Source organism: Vipera berus, assembly GCF_964194415.1.
Source record: "Vipera berus genome assembly, chromosome: 2".
Taxonomy (NCBI): domain Eukaryota; kingdom Metazoa; phylum Chordata; class Lepidosauria; order Squamata; family Viperidae; genus Vipera; species Vipera berus.
Window position 1 is genome coordinate 67,888,914 of NC_138203.1, and position 26,187 is coordinate 67,915,100.

Below are 26,187 nucleotides of genomic sequence, written 5' to 3' on the forward strand. Positions count from 1 at the left end.
ATGGAAACTGATCACTGGATGATGAAAATGGATTCTCTGTGCTCTTATAATTGGCAATTAGAAAGACAAGTTTATGACCTAATTACTGAGTAGATTGAAAACCTAGTGTTATTTACAGTTAATGAATGAATTTCCTATAGATCTAGCTTATACATGGATGATTACAATGGAATTTGGCTAGCTTTTACCAAGGCATGTATAAGAGTTTTTATTCAATAAACGAAAAATGTCTCCAGGAAGCAATATGCTTCAGAAATGTATGGAGGGCAGGGCGATTTAATGCGTATCAGATTTACAAGAGTTGCTTTCTTAGCTTTTGGTTAATAGTTGGGGAGATTCGGGTCTATTCCACAACTTTCAGTAATCTTATCATATTTTAGGTGGAAAACTCCTATTTTTGGCAGTTGTGCCATTATAATTTGACAGTGCAAGTGGAGACATCTACAAAGCTACAAAAAAGAGTAGAGGGGTCATGTTTCACATGTCTGCTTCATGGCTGAAGTACTAGATAACATATTGCCTCTCAAGTATAGGAAAGTGAATTATAGGTGCTGCAATAGCAATCAGAAAAGTATAAGTAGTCTGACCATGCAATGAAGTTATCTTACCTATAAATACTTCTCTATGTTCAAGAAACCCTTATCTCTGATTTTTTTCAAAGCTATCAACCCCATCATAAATAAAAGCCAATATTTTATTATGTGTCTAGCCAAAATGGGCACGTACAGTAGTGGCCAAAATTGTGGAAACCTTCTGGGGAAAGTGTACATTTGAGATTTGATGGCTAATAACACCACTTTTGGGGGGGAGTAGTACCATACAATTATATATCAATGGAAAGATAATTTAATCAAGAATATAATGCAACAAAGTTTGTTCAATTATCTCTACTGTATTCTATGAAAAGTTATAGCCAAATAACCAGAAAAAGGAAGCACAACTTGCTTAGGTTGATATCAGGTAGCTTTCCTTCATCTGATTGTAGCCAATGAGCATGAGTGTTTAGAGAGCCTATCAGGTGTAATCTTGTTTTGGCAATGAGCCAATCAGATCACAGTAGGATTCAGTTATTAATGTCTTATATTGAAATTGAGAGGAGGACATTTGTCAGTGTGTTATGTGATCGCTATCAAGTTGGTTGGGTTTTTTTGTTCTTTCATTTAGTGAGCTTGTAAAACGTAATAAAATTAAAGTAATGGTGCAAAGAGTTGACTGGTTGCCCAGAAAGCGATGTAAAATATTATTAAGTGAACAAGGCTACAGTTATAAAGAAATTAGAAGAAAAATTGGTGGAAACTTAACCAAGGATGGCATTTCTACTGAACACTTTTCCCAAAAGGTTTCTAAATTTTGGCCACTACTGTAAGAGTGCAACTACCAGGACCTGTCCTAAGTACCCCTTATTCAGTGCTGTTGTAACTACGAGCAGTTGCTGACTGAGTAGATCTTAAATGAGAACTACCTGCAAATAATGTCATGATCTTTTGTGTGCTTCTTGCTTCAAAAAACTGCACTGATTTTGCTAGTTACAATAACCATGGGCCATAAAAGAGATTCATGGGTATCACAGGTAATTCTGGGGCTATAGATTATCTTTATATGAATCAGTGTATTGTTATCCTTTGTTTATTCTTCTTGTTGCATTTTCTACAGCCTTAATCACTTCCCAGTTGGATGATAGCTATGTGCTCTACATGGGGCTGCCCTTGAAGAGCATTCAGAAGCAGCAACTAGTCCAGAAGCCCAAGTTTTGGGTTTGCCGAAGGTTTCATGTACAATTCAAGGTGTAGTCATCTTGTGTATTACATTGTTGGCATGTTTTTAATATTGTTAGACACTATTATTATTAGAATCTCTATGCTGAGATGGGATAATCACCTAAACCATATGTGTATTTAATTGCAACATATTTAGTTCATCCAAATGAAATAGTATACAAAGCCATTGGTCATTTGCTCCCTCTGTATCTACTTCTTTTACGAATCAGTTTTAAAATGCATGGTGAACTAAGCAGAGATATTCATATCTGAGCTACATTCAATACAAATAATGGATATACGGCTTAAAGCTATCCCTCTGCCATTTTAGACATGTCTAAATTTATTGCATTGAATATAAACTAATTATCTAATTTCTACATAAATCACTGTCATGACTAAGTGCTCACTGTGTTCAGTGGAACTTTAGTGTACCTACCTTACTCTAGTGCAGGGGTAAGCAACCTTGGCTCTTTTATGACTGGATCAGGAATTCTGGGAGTTGAAGTCCACAAGTCATAAAAGAGCCAAGGTTGCCTACCCCTGGTTTAGTGCAATGTTTTTCAAACTTGGCAGCTTTTAAGATATGTGGACTTCATCTCCCAGAATTTCCCAACTATGGAGTCCACACATCATAAAGTTGCTAAATTTGAAAAACAGTGTTCTATGGCAAATCCTTTTGGTTTAACATGCTAAGTTCTGTATATACCAGTAGTCCTTGACTTACAACCACAATTGAGCCCAAAATTTCTGTTGTTAAGTGAGACATTTGTTAAGTGAGTTTTGCCCTATTTTATGACATGCCTTGCCAGTTTTTGAGTGAATCTCTGAAGTTATTAAGTTAGCAATCTAGCTGTTAAGCGAACCTGGCTTCCTCACTGACTTTGCTCATAAGATCGCAAAAGGTGATCACATCACACACACACACACACACACACACTGGGACACTGCAACTGTCATAACTATGAACCAGTTGCCAAGCATCTGATCACATGACCATGGGAATGCTGCAAAGGTTGTTAACTGTCAAAAATGGTCATTAAGTCACTTTATTCAGTGGAGTCGTAACAAGTGGTCACTAAATGAACTGTTGTAAGCCGAGGACTACCTGTATTGTAGCCTTCGTCAAGTTCACGGGTTTTTCTGTTGCTTGTCTTTCTACTTCGTGTTTCATTTCAATGAACAGCTGTGTCTGAGCCAGCAGTACAATGTGACTTCCAGCACAACACAGAAAGTACCTTATCGTTATAGGGTTACTTCCTGTGTGTTTTATGCTTTCATTTTCACATTATAGCACTAAATTGATGGAATTATGCAACTATGGAAAATCACCATTTGGGACCTTTTGTAAGCAATCTCATGACTAGCTGCAGCTCCTCTACTATAAACATCTTACTGCCTACTTTTAGCCCAGATTTCTTAAAGGTCTGAGTAGAAACCTTTCTCAGAATTTATTGTTCATTAATTATGACCTTTTTTTTGAAAAAGATGTTACAATTGATAATGTTGAACTATTGTTTTCTTTTTTATGTAAAATTCATTCACATGAGCTCAGTTTGGTGCTTTGTATTCTAGTAATTATGACCAATATTGAGACCAGAATCACGGGCACTGAGTGAAGCAGTTGTTAAGTAAGTTTACACACCTGGCACTCCCAGTTGTGGTCATTAAGCAAACTCCCAGGACAGTCATTAAGTGGCCAGAATGAAGGGCCTGCCCATTAAAGAATTTCAGTTCTGCACCTGAAATCCTCCTGGCTGTTAGTGAGTACAGCCTGCCTGAGGGTTCCCATGCATGGAGGGGAAATCCTTTGTGGAGCTGCTGGAATGGGTGTGGGTTAGCTCTGTTCCTGCAGCCTGCCAAAGGATTTCCCCTCCTCTCCATGCACAGAAAGGAAATCCTTGGTACAGGCTGCAGGATTCACATGCCCCTCTGATCTGAGATCCTAAGTATGGACCGTAAGTAGATGACTGCCTGTAAGAACTACTTGTATTTGTACATTCCACAATTACCTTTTGCATTTCAATTATGGAGATATTTAGAACAATAAAGAACAAATTTAGTTCTTCCTAAAAGCCTACCGCTTTTCAGCACAATCTATCTATTCTTTATGTGAAGCGGTAAAGGCTTTCCCTATGTCCCATCTAAAGAAGAAACACAACTAGTTGAAACCAAACTTAGAACTCTCCCCATATCTTAATTTATATTTATATTTATATTTTAATAGGTTGTCCTACTAAAAGATGTTCCCTGTTATTTGCTTTTCCTGGCACACAAAAGCAGGCTTCATTCAGCAGAATTTTTGCTTACTAGATTAATAACAATTAAGTTGTAATTCCTTATTGTGATTTAGTTTAATAAACTGTCTTGAATGGATATATATTTGAGAAAAGCAGAATATAGATCTTATGAATAAAGAGAAAAATTCCAGAAACCTATCTCACAAAGTAGTCCCTATTCTAGTCTAGTGTCAGAGCATAACAAAGTGGAGTGGAGATGAGGACACTTTTTCCAGATTAGTCTAGTAGGCTACACTTTACTTGTGAGTTCAGTTAGGGTAAGTAATATAGGCTTGGATCGTCTTATCTGAAATAATAGTTTAAAAAACACCTCCATCTTTAGGCCATTAGTTGGTTCTGTTTAGCCATTATGTTCTATAATCAAATAGACCACATTATGGTTTAGGTACTATAATGTGCAGAACCAACCAGTTTTGAAACCCATATGAATAAAAATCAAATGGGAAAACAGAAAAGTAGGCAATAGCCCAAATCTTTCAGAAGCACCAACTGATGTTATCAGTAGATTAATAACCAAGTCCAGGTGGTCCTCATTTAATGACCACTTCTTTAGGGACCATTCAAGGTTGGGAAAGTTGGTAGATTGCAAATAGTGACTACATGATGTCTTCACTTAACATGCACACAGTGATTCACTTAATTATGACAAACCATTATTTCTATAGTTTAGTTTCTTAATGAAGAAACATGTGGGCTAACTTGCCTTCCATTCTGTACCACTAAAAAGAATACATATTCCCCTTCTATCGGAGACCAATGCAGATATGGGTATTCATGTTCCTGTAACTGAGGGATCACAAACATTTGTGCACCTATTCTTTCTGATTCCACTGAACTCCTTCATTAAAAGGTAATGGCTAAGTTCACATATCAATGCTAAACTATAACCTGTGAACCCAACTATTACAGCTTAGCGGGTGATGTGAACCCACCTACCCACCTACTTGTGACATATTCAGCAAGCCATGCTTAAACAATTCTAGCCATGTCAACCCTAAGAAAAAGTTTGAAAATTATTAAGTAAATGTCGCATTAGTGAATCTTGAAAATGAATATGTATGTCCATCAACTGTACCAAAACACAATTATTCTTCCTTGGGAGGATGCCCTTGTTACACAGTCTTAGAGAGTTAGTGTAATTGAGCTCACAATATACTTGGTGTTTAACAATATAAAGCTCAATGGCTTTGACAAATTGGAGGGAAAGCGACATAATATAAAGAAAAGAGGCATCATTGTATGTTCCCATCATATCTAAAAAACTTTGCATGAAAAGCAATACCCTTAAAACAAATATTTTTTTTTAAAAAAGGGCAAATCTCCTGTGTAATATGAATATATTAATCTACACCTCACATTAGCCTTTTACCCTTAAGTGGTACAAATCAGTCCAAAAAGAATGTCTTACAGCTCTTGCCGGGAAGTGGAAAAAAACAAATCCAGAGTGTGCCTGGCCTCACGTATCTGGCTAGTTATTAGTGGAGATATCTCTATGGTTGTCATGGAGGCCATGCAGTCCCAAGCTGACCCTCAAGGAAGAGTTAGTCTTGGCATAAATGGTAAGGCTGTTTCTAAACAACAAGCTATTACATGATAGTTGCCAATACTGTGTGAAAACACATTTATGAGTCCCCTGAAAAAAACTTAATACTCTTAATGAAGATAACTACAGGAATAATACTTTACAATCAGTTTGCATGGTACCTAGGAGGTGCATGAAGTAAAAAAGGCATCAAGGCTTTCTATCTGGAACAGAAAATGAAGAAAATGAGTAGAGGAAGAATGGTAAATATAGGAAATAAATGTAAAAACAGGACACAACGGGTTTCATAGAAAAGAACTACACAACAAAGCTGAATCCAGACAGACTTTTTTGGATTCATCCCATTAGGAACCTTGTACAAATCACATTTCTTTTGAACAAAGCTAAATATGGTTACTATCCCACTAGAGAAAGTACACCAAACTAGTTGTTTCTTACAGCTATCTGCTGCTAAGATCACTAAGAGATGTTTTATTTTTTTTTTACAATGAAAATAAGTGCTGCTCATAAATATCCCGCATTAAGTTGCTATCGCAAACAAAAGCACCAACACTAGTTGAAAATCAAAACTATTAGATAAAGGAATAATATATGTATGTATAAATCTCAATCCAATCTCCCTGCAGATATTAATTTGGAGGCCACCAGTTTAGAGAAGATGCCTTAGAACTGATACTTCAATAAAAAGGAAGAACTTAACAATATTGGTTAAATATTTGCATACGTTATCATTAGATTGTTCTTTTAAGACCAAACTCTGATGAATCTAGATTCTGGATAATATGGAATGCATATGTTTTCTCTTCTTGTGAATAAATCAGTGGACTTTAGCCAACCAATCTATAAAAATATGTAACAAATTTTAAAATAGTACAGGTTTTCTTTACATATTTGTTGGTATCCTGCTCTCATCAGCTCCCACCAGCAGAACTAATGACCAGGAACCAAGCTGCAGTTGTCAGAACAGCAATGAGGATATAATCTTCTGTGCCCCTTTTAAGAGGTCTATAATAAACCATCTGTTTTTTAAAGCTTTTTACAAGATACTCAAATTTTTATATGCGTATGTATAGTAAGCCATACTTTTTCTAAACAAAAATAGAAAATATTTTCATAACTTGAATCAAAAATCCACAATTTGATACAGAAGATACTTTTATCACTGTTCAATTGGTACTATTCTACTACTGTTTTATCACCACTGACTGCTGCATTGCTTATGTTTCCATTTCTTACAATTCATCTATGATTGATGAAGCCTAGATTTGTTGAAACTTTCCTCTGTCATAATGTGGGAATGGTTCATACTTAAATATGGTACTTGAACATGAAAGAACAAAATGTAAACTTGTGATCTCTGTTGAACTTTTGTCAGTGGATCTTTATATCCAAATTGATTCTCTAACTGCATGGCAGTAAATTTATTTTAATAAAATCATTTTGGCAGGTAGTCGTAGAAATTCTCATAGATTCAGGTTGTAATGTCATCCTGAAATTATGCAAGTGTTTTCTTAATCTTGTTCTTTCAAAAAATGTATTGGTGTTGGGCACTTTTCTTTCTTACAAAAAAACCCAAGATTTTAAACTATGGACTAACTCTAGAGTCTAAGAATAGCAGCAGGTCACTTAGAGAACAGGCCTAAAGTGGCAGCTCTGCACTGATGTTGCCCAGCAACCGCACAAATCAAGGGAAGCTTGATCAATTTCTTATAGGTACAAAATAAAAAATCTTGCATGTCCTGTTTCATACATTTTGTAAATACATGTTCCTCTCATGTTTATCTTACTTCTAAACCAAATAAAGTTATGAAATTGTTAAATTAACTGAGTCCAGTTTTCTCATTATAATTATATAACATCTGGAAAGCCATGAAAGACGTGAAGGTAAAAAATATCCTTCAAATTGAGCTCAACTCCTTCACATTTCATGGACCCATCTGCATTGCATCTTCACATGAAAATAATGGTGTAATTCACTTGCAAAAATTGGCTCTCTGTGAGAATCACTTTCTCGCATAAGGGTGCCAAATCTTTTTGACTGCTGTGCCTATACTGTAACATTTAAGTGTTGACTATGTGGTGGCTCTTCAGATTTTAATGTCTCTAATTGTTGCAGACCAAGATTTTGGAAACAGCTACAACTCTTTCTGAAGCCATAATCTTCAAGTAAACATTTGTATATTCTGATTTTCTACATTCAATCATTTTCAGGATTCTAGTTTCCAAGAGAAAAAAATAAAGCAGATTAAGTCCACCCAGTAGTAATTCATGTGTCAACTTTTTTTTTACACAAGAACCTATCTTAAGTGCATAGAGGGTAAATTAGTGACTTATTTTGGTCTTCAGAGGCAGTCGCCCTAGAAGGAAGCAGATATGGAAACGTCTAGCTTAAACTTTCACAGTCTGGTAAGTGGAGTGATTTAAAGATCATTAAACTCTGTTTTACTCACCGGAAACATAATAAATAATGAACCAATGCAGTTCAATTACTGTTATTCCCATTTCGTGGAATAACAGTATGCTCAAACCAGGTAACTTTAGGACGGTCACTCTGTTTTCTACTTCACAGGGTTGTTGTGAGGAAATCTCACTAGAAGTAGCCAGTATACAGTATACAGTATACAGTATACAGTATACTGTCTCGAGCAGGAAAGGTAGGATATAATGCCGCTTGGGGTGTGTGTGAAAGCCCTAACAAGCAGGCATATACATAGAATGAAAGGCTACTGCTAAGCTTGTAAGCAGCCCTGAGTCTTCAGAGAAGGGCGGGATATAAATGTAATAAAAATAAAAATAAATAAATAAATAAATCTAACAAACATAAAAATAATAGCAGGCAGCAAGCATGCAATTCCCTTGGTGACTCTCATCTAATCTCAGACATAATATTTCTGAAGAACCGGGTTTATCTTCACGCAATTCATCTCAGCTTCACCTGATCCATTAAGCCTCCTTTCTCCAAAACAGCGTCCTGGATCCTTTTAAAAAAGAGAGAGAGAGAGAGAGAGAGAGAGAAAGCGAAGGCTTGCCATACAGTAAGATACCGTGGAAAGGGGCAGAGCAAGAAATGCAGAACTGAGGAAGGGGAGGCGAGAATGTAAAACTGTAAAATTCTGAAGGTTTTCCGTTTTCTCAAGCGGCAGCCCCCCCCCCGCCCTAGAGATTTAACGACAACGCTCACATTAACGCACTACTCGCAGCCCCTCGCGGGGGGGGGGGAAGAAAAGGCTCGGTCCTCCCTCTCTGACTGCGGGCGCTGCAGTGCGAAGCGGCGGGTGTGAAGCTTCCACTTCCCTGGGATTTCATTTCGGGGGGGGAGGAGGAGGAGGAGGAGGGGGGCGCGCGCAGAACAGAAAGCAAGAGGAAAGATCCGCCATATTCCTGCCTTACCACGCCCGGAGAGCTGAGCCACTGAATCAGTCTGGTTGCACAGTATATGCACCAGTCTCTGCCTCTTTCCCCCCCCACCGCCTCCCGTGGTACCCACCCCCGTTTCTTACACCAAAGGAAAGGCGGAACCGAGAAAGGAAGAGCTGGCCCTCCCTGGCTGTCGCCGCCGCCGCCGCCTTCGAGGACAAGCAAGCGCAGCCCTCTCTCTCCCTCCCTCTCTCTCCCTCTTTCTTCGCCCTCAGGCTCCGAGCGAGGGAAGTTGACTTTCCTAGCAGTCCGGAGGTTTCTCGGGGCCAGGGGAGAAGCCGCGTCTCCTGCGCGGACGCTTGGCGGCCGCGTTCGGGAAAAGGCAGCCGGGCGGGGGGAGGGAAGGGGGGCGAGGGAAAGCGGGGAGAAAGCGAAGGAAATGGACGGGTTCGGAGCGGAGGGCGGCTTCGGGCGCAGTCGCTAGCTAGGGCTTCCAGGCGGAGAAGGGAAGAGCCGCGCGATTTGCCAGGGTGGGTCGAGGAGGGAGCCGAGAGGCGGCGGCGGCGGCGGCGGCAAGCGCAGGAATAAAAGGGAGGGGTAAGAAAGCGGGGTTGTTTGCAAGCAGGACGCTTTTGCTTTCTGCCGGTTAGCGCGCTTGCTGCTGCTGCTGCTGCTGCTTCTGCCTGGGCGGATGTTTCTCCGCGGTTTGGCGCAGGATTGAAGGGAGAGGACTTGGAAGCGGGCGAAGGGTTTCCAAAGGCAGGCTTGGGGGGGCGGGGAGGCGGCGTAGGTGGGGGACACCTGCCTGGGGCGGAGGCGGGGGGGGGGCACGTCTCGGATGTGCCCGGGCGTCTCGGCGTGTTAGCAGCCAGGGTTCTCTTTCTCCCCGGGGCTCCTCGCCTTTGCCTTCGCTCGCGCTTGGCGACGGGAGGGGCGCTCCGACTGAGGAGCGGGAGGGCTTTCTGGCGCTCGCGGCTTCGTGGCTCGGGGTCTGTGTCTTTTCGGGGGGTGGGGGTGGGGGGGCTGCGCCTGAACCAGCTCGGAAGAATGACTCTGGAGTCCATCATGGCGTGCTGCCTGAGCGAGGAAGCCAAGGAAGCCAGGCGGATCAACGATGAGATTGAGAGGCAGCTCCGCCGAGACAAGCGGGACGCTCGCCGAGAACTCAAGCTGCTGCTGCTGGGTAAGGCTTAGCCGGAGGGCTCCCGTCGCCCCATTTGGGGCAAACCGCTTTGCTCCCTTTCCCCCCCGCCTCCTCCTCCCTTCGGGCCAATCTGGCTTCGTCCCAGACGAAAGAGGGAGACTGCATATAAATGCGCCTGAGGAGCTTAAGGTCTACCTATAGGAAAAAAAGGGGGTGAATCCTGGGTGTGCTGATGCGCGCGCGTGTGTATGTGCACGCGAGAGCTCTCCCAAGAATAGTGGCCCCGGGTTCTTTGGATTTATTCCCGGGCAGTTGTGCACATCGTGGCGGTAGCCAAGCCAGCTGCTGCTGTAAGGAAATCAGAGCTTGGGGTCTGTTGGCGTGAAAGGTGTGTTCAAACGACAGGGTGACGAGGGACCGTAAGGGAGAATTGCAACCCCTTCCCGCTTCCTTTTTTTTTCCTTTTTCTTTCTCCCCCCCCCCCCCAACGGGACTGTGCCACCTCCATCCATAAGGAGATGCGTTATCCTGGACGTAGTAGGAGCGAGGTGTGCGGATGCCGGGCTGCTTTGCCTAGCTAGCCGTCTCGGCCCTTTCTTCTCCTGGCATATTTGCCCGCCGTCTCCTCCTGCCCTTCCGAGCAAGCAGCGAGTCGAATGGCTGCTTGTGTTTGCTGTGGGGTTGTTTCGTGTGTGGCGTGGACGCCTTCCCGAAAATGGAGAGAAAAAGGAGAGGTCGGGTGAAAAGGGAGAGAGGAGAAGTAGAGCAAGAAGATGCCGAGCTTCATTCAGGCAGAGAGATGGGCGGCAAACGCCTGTTTGTGGGAATGCGAAGAGAGCAAGAAGGGAAAACGCAACCCCCCCCCCCCCCGCCTTTGCTAAGGTTGACCCGAAATAAAGAGCTGGACTGAAGGAGTTTCCTTCTAGGATTGATGAGGACAGGATTCTGAATACGTGCTCCTGTTTCAGGGAGGCTGGAGTCTTTGCCCTGGAGCAAAGGGCAATATGTGCCCTGGTTTTTCTTTGAAAGGCATCAGGATCTGAACACAGGTGGGGTGGAAGGCAAGCAAAGGTCTGGATCCAGCCTTCTGCCAGAGGCTGGCTGTGAACTGGGAATCTTTTATTGGTACAGAAAGGTGAAAGCTTTGGATCAGGGACTCCTATAATTGGTAAGCTAGATCTGTGTGAGAATAGGAACAGGTGGAGCCCTTGCCTTTTGGGGGGTTCAAGCCACCTAAATTAAAGACACATGGGAGAAAAAAGTACTTGTCCATTTGGTGAGGGTCTGTATGTCCTGCTGTTGGCACCTTAATTAATTCAAAGGGGAGGCTATGACTAGGAATAATGGCTTGGGGGGAAAAATGTCTGCAGTACTGTTTGCTTGGAAGGCGTGGTATTATAAAATTGACTGCCATGTGTGAACCTCACAAAGAGCTCATGGCTTTATTGAAGCCTGCCTCTGTTTTGTACGCAAAACTAATTCTTCAGTCTTAGGGACGTTTTCCATTAAGAAAAATTAAAATTGGCAAAGAGCTCAGAAAACAAACTGCATTCCGGGGCTGCTCAGCAACATAGATGTCTTTTTTCTTATGTAAGTTCTGCTGTGTAGTTCATATTGTTATGGGTAGAAAAAGAATATAATAGTGCAAAGAAAAGGATCTTTGCTCTTTGGGCTCCATTGGCTCAGGCTTGTCAGGAGTAAGCTGACTTGAAATAAATAAGTTGTACTTCTCTTTGTATTGCCATAAGAAGATCCAGGTAGAATATTAACACCTTTGAGGCAAGTTACTGCTCTACCCTACTCTTTAGTAGTCCACACCAGCCTTCTCAGAGCTGACACCTTCAGTTGTGATGACACTACAACTCTCAAAATTAGTTGGGCATCTGGGGATTTTGGACATTATAATCCCAATGTGTTTGGAGGATGCCAAGTTCGGGAAGGCAGATCAACATTATCAGATACTTGTTCCTAGGTTGCTGAATTTTTAAAAATACAGTCTTTTAAGTACAATTTCAGATTGGAGGAAAAGGGGATGTGTGGAAAGTGCATTTAGATACTTGGTATCTTCCTTATGAGTGTTTACCCATAGCTGAGAAATTAACCCATACCATATATATGTCAGGGATGTCTTATAACAAAGTCAGATGTCTCTGAGTATCTGGTTTTTATTAATAAATCCCAGATGATTTGATATATAAATAGTAGACTTTTTGTATTCATTGTGAACATAAGGAGTTTTGTTTGTCTGTTAGAATAATATCCATATTGTATGCTAGTTAAAAACTTGACTATAATAGTGTGCCTCATTTACAAATATATTGGTCGCCACTCTTTGGGAGAAAAAATAGGAATGGGTCATAGAACGGGTGGATGATGGCAAATTCTTATAAGATATTACAGTTTTCTTGGTTTTTTTTCTAAAAACTAACAAATGCACTGTTCAAATCCACCAATTTTTCGATGAAAATTTCAATTATGTGTGTACAGAGCTTTCCAATTAAGCTTTCTAAAAATTGTTAGATTAAAACTATTGTCAGCAAACTGGTAGTTACACAAATGGAGTTGCAAGTAAATTTAGAACTATAATGGGCTCCTTTAAAAACTCAGAAATTTCAGTAAGATTTTTTTGTGAAGAACAGAAAATTTGATTTTTTTTCTTGAGGGTTTCATCAAACATCTGAAAACATTTTGGACTGCTGGATTTACTCTTTAAATCACAACATACAATATTCACTGTTTTTAGCCTATGTATCAGAATGATTCATGTTAATATGAGAACAAACTTTGTAGAAATTAAAGGCTTCCCTCAATTCCAAGTATATGTTCTGGGATTAGAGAGTAAGCCAAAAATTACCTTTAATGTTATTTCTCTGCTGTATTTGACATATGGATTTTATTCAGTAGAAGACCTATATTCCAGTTATCACTTAATAAAAGTATATTCATTTATCATTTGTTTCTAACATTTGTCTTCTCTTATGACTTACTGAAGCTAAATGGTAGCACCTAACTGACCCTGGGCAGGCTTAACAAGTTAAGCAGGATCAAACCTAGTCATTAATTGGATGGGAAGCTACCAAGAAATAGCAGAACTATTGACTAAAATGTGGAGTTGGAACAACACTTTAGAAAAAGACTTTCTCTATTTATATCCTGCTCCACATTCAGAAGGAACATAGATCATAAAAACAAGGGAAAGCCATTTTATTGAGTCTATAATACTCTCCATTGTAAAAATAATGATGATTTTATTTAGTCAGATTCTACTCATGATGATTATGTGAACACCCGTTTTTTTTCCTTGACAACAGTATGGAAGTTATGTTGTACTATATTGTCATCTTAAATTATTTTTACTCCCCAGATTAGCCTATAGCCCTGGGATTTCCTGGTAGAATACTAACAGGTTCTGCTTTTAAGTTTTTTCAGATCAACCAAAGTCAGGTGGTGCTGCACCCAACAGATTATATATACATGGAACCATAACTTGAAATGAAGTTTTTATAAAATATGTATCAGTTTCTTGGAAGTAAAGGCTATTGAACTTAAAATAAATGTTTTATTTAATGGTTCCGTTTTTTAAAAAAGCAATTCATGATACTAATGGCCTTTGGCCTTTATTAAGCCAAATAGAGTTTGCAAATTAATATGCAAATCTTCCAGTAGGCAAGAACATAAGAAAAGTCGGTTTGAAATTCAGGACAAAATAAATGGAAAAACGTGGCTAATGTTTCAGAGATGACAGCGGTCTGCAGAGTCCCAACTGAAATATTAAAAATCCAAGAAGGATGGTCTGAGAGCAGCTTACACAGTAATAGATCTTTGTTGAAGCTGAACTGGGGTAGATCTTTAATGTGAAAAACATCATTAGGGTCCCATTTAAAATGCATTATATAAATCCAATAATCTGAATACTTAATTTATTAATATTTTGGAACATCTTTTTGCTAAGAGCACCAAACCATTGCATAAATAATTTGAAATAAAACCATGAATTTAGAATAGTAGAATTTAAAGATTACTGAAAAGGGAACATTAGTGGCATGTCTTACTACCAGGAGATTCCTTGGATGAAGTACATTTTGTACTAGAAAACAGCATAAGAAAAAAACTTTGTCTTACATGTCTGGACAAATGGGTTTCAGTGAATATTTGTGACTTTTGGAAGATATCTTAGGAAATTTTTAAAAATCAGGTGAGATACTGTAATAATAATAATAATATTAGAAGAAGAAGAAGAAGATGGCAATCAGGTTCTTGGATAGTAAAGTCCCTAATTTCAAGGGATTTAAAAGCTAATATTAACTTCCAGACAGCAATATTTAGGGGTCTGCTGCCATCAAACCTAATTTTGTAGGATGCCAAGTACCAAGCAAAACAAAAAATTAGGCTAGAAAACCCTACAAACTAAGAAGTAAATAAGTTATTTGATTTCTTTACATTTCTGGTTGTAACATTTCTGGATGAAATATGTCAGTTCAGAGCCATGGGGGTGTAGTGGTTAGTATTTGGTATTGCAGGCAAATTGTGCCCGTAGCCAGGAATTCGATCCTGACCAGCTCAAAGTTGACTTAGCCTTCCATCCTTCCAAGGTCTGTAAAATGAGAACCCAGATTGTTGGGGAAAATATACTGATACTGTAAACCACTCAGAGAGTGCTGTAAAGCACTATGGAGCAGTATAAAAATCTACCGTATATACTTGAGTATAAGCCGACTCGAGTATAAGCCGAGACCCCCAATTTCACCCCCAAAAACTGGGAAAAGTTGTTGACTCGAGTATAAGCCGATCCGCCGTTCTGCATGCCTCGGAGGCTGGATCCGCGCTCTGCAAGCCTCTGGGATCCTGGGAGGCCTAATGCAAGCACCAGCCCGCCTGCCTCAGGTCTCCCCCACCCCCAGATACTGGGCTTCAGCACAGCTGGCTGTCTTGCCAAAGAGAAACATCTGGGAAGGAAAACCCTGTCTTACCTCTTTCCCAATTCTGCCTCTGCCCTTCCTCCTACCAAGGTGTTCTGGGACTAGTTCCCTAGCCTTTTGGAGCTTTTGGTGTTCGCCCATCAGCTGTCTACGGGGAGGCAACAAAGCTGCCTCTCTAGGCTTTGAGAAAAGGCCCCTTGCACAAAAGGCAGCTTCAGGACGAGCTTCCAAAAACCCTTTCCTTCCTTAACGCCCTCCCCACCTTCCCCCAGAAAGCCATATTTCTTTTTTTTTTATTGAAAATTTTTATTGAAGTTACAATATTATCCCCTCCCCAACCCACCCCAGAACCCCTCCCCCTCCCCCATATTTCTTCAATAACAAAAACATAAAAAGCTGGTTGGGATGTACTCGCTGATTTCCCCCCCCCCTTTTTTTAGATGCTAAAACTAAACTCTCCCTCTGCCTTCCAACCAATATCCCTTTTTAAAATCTTACCTTGGCTCCAGATGGAAGAGTAGAGGAACTAAGCTAGTAAGGAGAGAATTTTTTTCTGCAACTTTTTACTCCTGAAGTAGTAGTAGTAGTAATAGTAGTAGTAGGAATAATAATAATAAATCCCTAAAAGTTGTGCCAGAAAATGGAGGACGCTGGGTCTTTGCAAGTTTTAGCTGTCTGTCAGACTGCCTGAAAAGGGCGGCCTTCAGGCAGCCAGGCGGACAGCTAAAGCTTGCAAAGACCCAGCGTCCTCCATTTTCTGGCATAACCTTCGGAGATTACTTTAAAAAAAAAACAACAAAAAAAACCTTCAGAGGAAAAACAGCTGCAGAAACATTTTGTCTCCTTGCTGGCTTGGTTCATCTACTCTTCAGCCAGGAGGGAGTCCAAGGCCTAGAGAAGGAGAGCTTTGCAGCATCCCTATGGACAGCTGATGGGCAGACAGCTGAAAGAAGCAGGCAGGCAGGGCGCGGAGGAACGGAGACCTGCAGGTCTCGGACTGCGGTGGCTTGGGAGAGGTGCGCGCGATCCCGGAAGCACCAAAGCCTCGGCCGCGCACAAGTCCTCGGTAAGTTTTTTTGTTGACTGGAGTATAAGCCGAAGTGGAATTTTTCAGCCCAAAAAGTGGGCTGAAAAATTCGGCTTATACTCAAGTATATACGGTAAGTGCTATTGCTAAAATATAATTAGACTCAAACATTGTTGAAGACTATATTAATGCAGGTTTTTGCCATTGGATTATTGGACACATTCAGGATACTTTTTGTATTGATGAAAATAAAAAAGATTTCTCAACCAAATTCTTTGATTTATTGCCTCAATTCTTTCTGGTAACCAATATTGTCAATTTAGGAGATATCTACAGTACATCTTCCAGTTCCATAACTTTTGGTTTACAAGCAGAAAGATATTTGGCCTTTATTATTGACTTCATAATTTCACATTGATTCCTTCCCAAATAATACAATAATGACCCAGCCTTCAGAAACAACAGTTAATGGCTCATTTCAAAAGCTCTGTAAATCAGCTCTTTTCCAACCTCTTGAACCCCAGATATATAGACTACAATTTCTAAATTTCCTTTTTTTTGTAAATGCAGGTACTCCTCAACTTATGACCACAATTGAATCCAAAATTTCTATTGCAAACTGAAACTATTGTTAATTGAATTTTACGATCTTTTTGCCACCATAGTTAACTTCACTTATTAAGTAAGTAACGGTTGTTAAGTAAACCAGCTTCCCCGTTGACTTTATTTGGCAGAAGGTCACAAAGGTGATTACATGACCCCAGGGCACTGTACTACAATAAATATGAGTCATTTGCGAAACAACTGAATTTTGATCACATGACAATGGAGATGTTACAATGGTTGTAAGTGTGAAAAACAGTCATAAATCATTTTTATAGTGCCATTGTAAATTCGAATGGTCGGTAAATTAACTGTTGTAAGTAGAGGACTACCTGTAAAGCTTTAAAAACTATGATAAAACAAAAATAGCCTGCCCTGTATTACCAAATAATCAAGTAAAAACTACCAAACCATGAAATAAAATCAGTGATAGACCTAGAATATTCTGTTCCATTTTTTTAAAATTTTATGGCACTTAGGGAATAATAGTAGATATTTACAACATCTTTTGATTTCACCAAATAATAAAATGTTAAATTTAAAAAATACATGAATTATTTTGCAACACTTCTTTATATCGATACAAGTCCTTACATAAAATGTTGTGATCAGATGGTATTATAATGTTCTTAGCATTTTCTTTCTTAAAATGGTCTGAGTAGACACTGAGAGCAGTACCTTCCAGGGCTAGTAATAACTAGTAAATAGTTACTTTTACCCTTACACACGTATAAATGTCATATTCTAATTACTGTACATTAAAGTAATAGATGTCAGTAAGAGAACAAAACAATTGTTCATTTGCAAAGATATCACCCAAGTGTATTAATTTTTCTAACTTTGTTTGCATTAGACACTGTTGAATAAATAATAGAATGTTAGGTTATATTTCCTGTGTTGTTATCAATTGCTTTTATATTTTGATTTGATTAGAAATATTTGGTTGGTCCCTATAAGGAACAGTATATTGGATTAGAGGACATTTGGTTTGATCTGGCTGGACTGTTATGTTCAAAACACATTTGCAGGGAAACTGCATTAAGAATGCGTGGGTACACATACGTATCCTATACATGCGTGGGCACACATACGTATCCTATGCAAATACTTCCTAATATTCTCAGTAAAATGTTTGGAAAATTGGTAAATGTCAGGAACAAAAGACTAGGTCCACACGTGAAATTTTAATCTTATTTATTGCTAAAGGCCTATGCACAGGAATCTTTTCAACTAGCAGTCAGTACTTGGGGTTCAAAGGGGGAATGGAGTTAGTTCACTAGTGGCTACACGGAGACACTAGGCTGATCCATCTTATCAATCTGCCCTCAGCTCCTGCCATTCCTTATCCTACATTTGGTTTATTTCCACATAAAACACTGTTACGTTGCATCATCTTAAAAGTGAAAAGGTGTAATAGTGAAAAACGTAAAATGGCTATGTAAATTCTATAGCATTATTGTTTATTAATATATTTTTATAGATATAGTTACACTGTGGGCACAATTATTAGGCAAGTTGTATTTTGGAGGATTAATTTTCTTACTGAACAACTACAGTGCTCTCAGTCAATCCAAAATGTTAATAAACCTCAAACCTGAATATTTAAGATAGTAAAAGTGATGTTGTAGTTTATATCTATCTTATATCTATGAATGCACAATTATTGGGCAATAATTAGTGTGCAGAATTATTATGCAATTAAATTAAAAATGAAAAATTGCCCATCTCATTTATTTGTATCTGTTAAAGTGAGAATAATAACTCAAAATGTACAATTAACATTTCTGACATTTCAACAACAACAAAAATCAGTGACCGTTATAGCCACCCTTCTTTTCAATAACAATCATAAGCTTTTCATTCATGGAGTCTTGTCAGTTTCTTGATCTGTTGATGATCAATGTTTTGTGCAGCAGCAACCACAGCCTCCCAGAAACTGTTCAGAGAGGTGTATTGTTTTCCTTCACTGTAAATCTCCCCTTTAAGTTCTCAATAGGGTTTAGGTCAGGTGAGGAAGGGGGTCCTGTCATTATTCTTTCATATTTGAGGCCTTTACTGACTAGCCACGCAGTGGAGTTCTTCAATGCATCCGATGGAGCATTGTCCTACATAAAAATCATGGTCTTCCTGAAAGATGCTGACTTTCCTATACCACTGCTTGAAGAAAGTGTCTTCTAAAAACTGGCAGTAGATTTGGAAGTTGATTTTGAGTCCACCTTCAACCCAAAAAGGTCCAACTACCTCATCTTTAATAATACCAGGCCATACCAGTACCCCACTTCCAACTTGCTGGCGTCTGAGTTGAAGTGCATAGGCGCATCCATCTGGTCCATCAAGAGTCACTTTCATCTCATCAGTCCATAGAACCTTTGAAAAACCTGTGTGCAGATATTTCTTAGCCCAGTGTTGCCGTTTCAACTTGCGTGTCTTGTTCAGTGGTAGTCAGATTTCAGCTTTCCTTACCTTGACCATGTCTCTGAGCACTGAACACCCTGTACTTCTGGGAACTCCAGGTAGGTTGCAGTTCTGGAATATGACAGCACTGGAGGAGAATGGGTTCCTGGTAGCTTCACGTTTGGCAGTTAATGTGTATCTTTTTTTCTCAACATGTTTCTTGTGACCTTGTTGCCTCATTACACAAATACACATCACCTGATATGCTTATATCCACTAAGCATTCAAGTTTATACAGCTTGGAGGTGGAAAATATGCGTGAAAATAATGATATGGTCAAAATACTTCCCTAATAATTTTGCACGCTCTGTATGTCTATTTAGCTTTATTAATAAGAAAGAACTTACCACATTGACATAACTATTCAGACCCTTCACTCAGGACTTTGTTGAAGCACCTTTGGCAACAATCACACCCTCAAATCTTTTGGGGTATGACGCGACAAACTGCACACCTGGATTGGGGGATTTTCTGCCATTCCTTGCAAAACCTCTCAAGCTCAGTCAGGTTGGATGGCAACTGTCGGTGGACAGCCATTTTCAGGCCCCTCCAGAGATATTCAGTAGGGTTCAAGTCAGGGCTGTGGCTAAGCTACTCTAGGATATTTACAGAGTTGTCTTGGCTGTGTGCTTAGGATTGTTGTCATCTTGAAAAATGAACCTTTGGCCCAGTCTGATGTCCTCAGCGCTATGGAACAGGTTTTCATTGAGGATATCCCTGTACTTTGCTCCATTCAGCTTTCCTTCCTGACCAATCTCCCAATCCCTGCTGCTAAAAAACATCCCTACAGCATGATGCTGCCACCACCACCCTGCTTCCCTGTTGGGATGATATTGGGCAGATGATGAGCAGCGCCTGGTTTTCTCCAGAAGTAACATTTAGAATTGTGGCCAAACAGGTCAATCTTGGTTTCATCAGAGCATAGAATCTTGTTCTTTACAGTCTGAGAGTCCTCCAGGTGCATTTTTGCAAACTCCAAACAGGCTTTCATGTGTTTTGCACTGAGGAGAAGCTTCCATCTAGCTGGCTCAGGAATTCTGGGAGTTGAAGTCCATGAGTCATAAAAGAGCCAAGGTTGCCTACTCCTGGTCTAGCCACTCTGCCATAAATACCAGTTCGGTGAAGGGCTGCAGTGATAGTTGTCATTCTGGAACTCTGCCCCAAGAAAACATATAGGTGATATTAGGGCAGGGTTGTCAAACTGACGGCCCATGGGCCGGTGGCATCATATGGAGGCCGCACCCATCCCAGCTCTGGCAATGCAAAAAAAGTCGCGATACATCATGTGGCGGGGTGAGTTTGACAGCCGTGTATTAGGGAGAGATTTTGGTTGTATGCACCACTACCAACTCCAGTTGTATACTTCAGCATCCAGAATTCCCCAGCTGTCTGGAGAATTCTGGGAATTGAAGTCCACGAGTCTTGAAGTTGCCAAGGTTGGACACTCCTGCATTAAACTATAAGGTTAATGTTAAATATTAAAAGTTGCAAAATGCGATCCTTTATGAGATGGGGTGGGTGGAAACAGTCAGCACTTTAAAATAATACAGGTTTCATGAACTAAGCATATTTTTTTAGATAAAGGGAATGCTTCTATATAATTTAGGCTTGTCTTTAATGAAATTATATCTTGATGATACATAGTGCTAACAGAGCAGATAACTGAAGATCAGTTGAAATCAAATCATAAAGTTGATGTATATTCTGCACAGTAGGCATTTTTTATTCAAGTCCTGCCAGGTCCTATTGGGTCAGGGAGAAGAAAAATTAATACTTTTATTAAATATTTAGATGTCTTGAATGAAATTTAGCATGGTATACCTTGCACAGACTTTGGAATTAATGTATCATTTGGAAGGAGGGGGTCTGCATTTATAGGAAAAATATTAATTTGTTAATATTTTATTAATTATTTGTTATGAAATTAGTTTCTATATTGTAGCCATTGCAGAATTTATTTTATCACACATTTTTAACGATGAAGTATAATTCCTATTATGCATTAACTTTTGATTGATTGTCACATTGTTATGCTTATTGTGGTTGATCACACAGTGAGCCAGATGTTTAGACTGGATTTGGCATTTTTACCCCCTTATTGAATCTCCCAAAGACTTGGGGCAGACAAGTGTTGTTTGATGGTGTTAAAGGTATCATTGCAGATTGTTCTAAGTAAAACTGCCTTTTGCAACTAATTGATGGTGATTTTGTTAATGTTGATGGTGTTCAACTACTGCTTCAGATGTTTTGGGATTGCATCCAAGACACCTTCAGTATTACTATTGACACTATCTTTGTCTTTCTTTTACTATAATTGTTCTGTTTCTATTTGCAGATCTTTGTATTTTGTGATTTTCTTCAGTTCTTTCTCTTCTACAGTATTTTGCTGTCTCCAGGCACTGCCATGTCTACTATCCAGACTTGTATCTTATTAAGTCTGGGGTGTTATGTGGCAGGTGCTTGTCTGTTTTACTTTTAAAGCCCCAGAGAACTTTTGCTTCTTAATGTTCTATTACTTCATCTATTTTGTGGTCCCACCAGTTTCTTGCTTGCAGGCAAATGGTATTTTTTGCAGAACTTCCAATGCACCAATATTACTACTTTGTTACAATGTTGTTTGTAATCAGTCTGTGTGATTACAGTGTGATTCAGTATACTTGATCTTGTCAGCTTGAAGGATGACCAAGTATTTGAAGTGATCATCTTCATTCAAACTCTTGATATTATTTCCATTGAACATCTTGATTCCTCTCGTTTTCACTTTTCCTCCCCTGTTGATGGTAAGGATAGTACATTTGCCCAATTTGGCTGCATATACTAATGGTGTGGAGTAACAATTCTATTTCAGATTGTGTTTTTTCTTTCAGCTTCAGATTGTCCATGTAAAAGAGATGGAATAGCTTGGCAAGCTTTTTATTATTAGTATTAGTCTACTGTTTATTATATTTAGTTATGTTTTGGCATGCTACTTTATTTTGCTTCCTTGGTGCCGATTTGCTGTTTTACCCTGTAAACAGTGAAGTAGTTTATAGTTACTGTTTGGAGGTTTTGCTGAAAAACAAATTATTATTCTATGAGCTAGAAATCCACAAAAATGAAACGGCAAGTGACATCTAGAAATTGAAATTGGTGACAGGGTTTTGAAGATTTTTCATCTATGGAATAGGAAGCAGAGATCATTGTTTTCACAGCAGCACAGCGGGTGGTATCAGATGACGAACTGTAACATACTGTAGTTGCTTGATTTAAAACAGTGGGATTGGTCTAAGTACTCAAACAGGAAAGATTCCACTTTGATCCATGTTTGAAAAAGCTTTACTTGGCAGGTCATACAAAAGGAAGTGCTACAGAAAACAGAAAGCTGAGGCTTACTAACTCCTGGAAACCATGATTGGTTACTAAACATGCCAACTGGAGTGTGCCTCTTTTTTGACCCTTTACCGAAGAATAGCTTTTTAATGGAACACTAATTTATCTGGCAATATTTAATGAGAATTCGCTTTTGAAATCTGCTAAATCAGAAGCTATTCTATTTATGTAGCTGCTAAAAGTTGACGTAGACCAGCATATAATCAAATCAGAATGTTATAATTCATGAATTTACTGTATATGGTTCCCACCTCCACCTGTATTCTATGTAACTAATATATTTGAGGGAAGAAATCACAGAATGCTGTCGAATTTATCTGTGAAATTGTAGGAAATGTTCCCTGTAATATCTAGCCAGTATATGCTAGGAAGGAAAATGTATTAGTGCAGATCTTTGTCATTGGAAATTTGAAATAAGAGGTCTTGCAGTACATAAATTAATGAAATTACATTGCACACATGGTTAACAAAGATGGATAATTTAGCAGCAAGTACACACTCAAACATTTCCTCTGAGCACAGGGAGAAGGCAAACTACTTTCAAAAATATTGCCAAAAAATGCATGGACCTATTCAGGTTGTTACGAGGAATCAAAATTGAGTTGAAGGATCCTAACACATATACAAGTTAAACAAATTTAGGAACACTGTACATTCTTGTTTCAGGGTTTTTTTCTATATTCTGAACATTGTTTCTTCAAATTCAGCTTTATTTTAGTTTCTTGTTCATTTAGAAGGTTCTTAAAAAGATTGATTAGACTTTCTGAGGTATCCATTCTGGCAATATCTATCCAAGTGGTCTATGACAATTTATCACAGCCAACTTGCCACAGTCAATTCTCCACAGGACAACTTGCCATCGCCAACTTGCCGCAGGACAATTCGCTGTGGGACAAGAGTTACACTAATATCAAAGAAATGGTGGAATAGAATCATTAAACAATGCAAAAGGAGGGGCAGAATGAAATATGAATCACAAAAATTAAAATATTTTTTTATTTATTTTGAATAATTAAATTGAATTGTTAAATTGTCCTGTAGTTAGTTGTCCCATGGTGAGTTAGCCGTGGCGAGTTGTCCCACAGCAATTTGGTGTGGTGAGTTGGCTGTGGCAAGTTGTCCCATTCCAATATCCAAGGAATCTTCAGTAGTCAATGAAGTAATGTCTTTCTATCCTCTTCTCTAGTTATCTGTCTTAATTTAGCTGTTTGATCACATTACAGCCATTTGCAGCATCCCGTGGTCATGTGGTCACAATTTTCATTGTTTTTGTGGGTTTCTGATGTTTTTGGCAACAAAAAAAAACTTATTGAGGAAAACAAACTCGCTTAACTGCATGTTCACTTAATGACCACAGCATTTGCTTAACAACTACCACAAAAAGGATCATAAAATCCAGCAGGGTTAGTGGTGACATGTTTAATGACAAAATTTATGGCCATAATTTTATGCTGTTATGGTCATAAGTCAAGAACTACTGTATTTGCAAATATTAAAGGCCAATATCAAATAGAATATAGTATTTTAAATCTGACATTTCCAGAGTGTTTATTGTCCCATAAGACATAACATGCAGGGGTATTTAGAAGGTTACACTATGTTTTGTGGAAATATATATATATAGATATTTGCATTAGAAAGATAAAAAAAATCCAATTCTTGATTGTTTAAATACAATAATAGGAAAATGTTCTTAAATAGCAAATTCAATGATATTATCATGAAAAGAAATCATGGAAGAAATAGGAATAAATTTTATATAGAAATTAAATTCCTTTTAATTTGTTCTGTTGAACAAATTCCTGCTCATAAGCAATTTTAATTCAATATAATTTTGCACCAGAATTTCAAGATGGGTCTATCCTATGTATCTGAAGTGGTTTCAGGCCTGATTTAGGCGTTATATAATAATAAACATTATCACATTACCCTCTCTCTACAACTTGATCTAGTGCAAAAAATATTCCTCAAATAGCTCTAATTGTTTTTAACTTTTGTATTCCTTGTTTTAAATACCCTGTAAACCGCCCTGAGTCCTTCAGGAAAGGGCGGTATATAAATCGAATAAAAATAAATAAATATAGAAAATTTGGCATGACATTATTTTTCATCAAATTATTATCACATTGTGGATGCATTATTTAAACAAAGGATATTGGTTTGTCACAAAAGTAGTGTCTATGGACCATCTAGAAATTGAAAATTTCAAATCGTTTTTTGTTTCCAGAAATCACCATATTAAGGGTTAATTGTTGTTATTGCTATCAGTTATAATCATATCCAGACTTTGTTTACCAGCTACACTATTGCTGAACTATCAGCTCTGCGACCAAAAGTTTTCTTAAATAAGATTGCCATAGTTTTTAAAATGTTGTTAAGACAGTATATGGGCCAGTCTTCAGCGACTATTTTTAAAGCTTTGATGCTGTTGTGGAAAAACGCCTTCCTCCTTTTGTGTTGATCTTAGTTAACTGAGTTGCATGTGTTTCAGAGCAGTGATACACAACCTTTTTAAGGCTAAAGGTTGACTAGAGCCTTTGAATGATATACGAGTCTCCAAAAAATGAGTGAAGCCAGGACCGCAGTATTTTCATATTGTGTGATCTGGGCAGCTATAGAGATACTTTAATTAATTAATTTAAAAGATACAATTAAAATAAATTAAACTGAAATTTATTAAATCCAGTTAACATGGTTCTTCCCCATACATTTAATAATTTTGTTGCTCTGATAATTTAACACTGTATTTCCCAACCTTGTCAACTTTAAACTGTATGGACTTCAGCTGATACAATTCCACACATCTTCAAGATGGCAAGGTTGAGAAATGCTGCAGTAAAAATTCACTGGGTAGCAACTTCAGAGATGAAACAAAACTATTCATGAGATGCATGCAATCCCGGGACCATCATGTTAAATCATATAAAAGGAGCAGTAGTCCACCAAGACAAACCAAGTTCGAAAGAGTTTTGTGAACCCTTCAAGGTAGGCCAGGTCAGGAAAGAGACACCACAAAGAGGGCTTGAACTCTGTTGCTGCAAGCATTATCAACAGGATCTTGAAAGTCTGACAATTCTCTTCCCCCCCCCCCATACCATGCAGAATCAGTATGTGGTTATTTTAAGTCTCTTTTCTCACACTTCCTCCTTTCCCAGGACAGACGTTGCTGTCTATTAACAGATTTGCTCATGATTCTTGCATTTCTTAAGCAGTATTACCTCTGCATTCCTCCGTACCCCCTCCCCCAGCAGAACCCACCTACATGCAAAGACATTCCAGGCACGTTGCCATGGGAATGGTTGCAGACTCACTTCCTCCACCCTCACTTGGCATTTCCCAGAGTCAACCAACAAGTTTGCTACGCAGTCAGATGGAGTTGGACGGTCTCCACTCCCTTATGGCTAGAGGCAGAGGGGTCCTCCTCATCCTGGGGGCTCCCTGTCTATTGATACTGGGCAGCAGGTCACAGAGATGCCCTAGTGCTTCTAGTTAGGGAAAAACCAACTCCAATATAACCCTATCGCTGCTATTCAGAATTATACTCCTGCACAATCTAGGCTGTTAAAAGTGCCCATGAAATGTTTGCTTTTCACCAAAAGAGGATGAAATTGTTTACAAGCTAGCTTCAACATTTATGAAGGAATAACTCCTGTCATATTCTGTCCTGTGTACATGCACATGTACTGTACTCTCAAAAAGAGACGGGGAGAGTTT

The 26,187-nt window shown here is 39.1% G+C and overlaps 1 protein-coding gene across 1 annotated transcript in view; it reads left to right on the forward strand.

Annotated features, from left to right (window-relative positions):
- Positions 1 to 10,004: 10,004 nt before the first annotated feature.
- LOC308663155 (guanine nucleotide-binding protein G(q) subunit alpha) overlaps positions 10,005 to 26,187 on the forward strand; it is a gene marked incomplete at its 5' end in the record, with an annotated part of 93,272 nt that continues 77,089 nt past the window's right edge. Inside the window, one exon of the mRNA XM_081319367.1 lies at positions 10,005 to 10,140. Coding sequence (XP_081175493.1) covers positions 10,005 to 10,140 — 136 coding nt within the window. The remainder of the gene's footprint in view (positions 10,141 to 26,187) is intronic.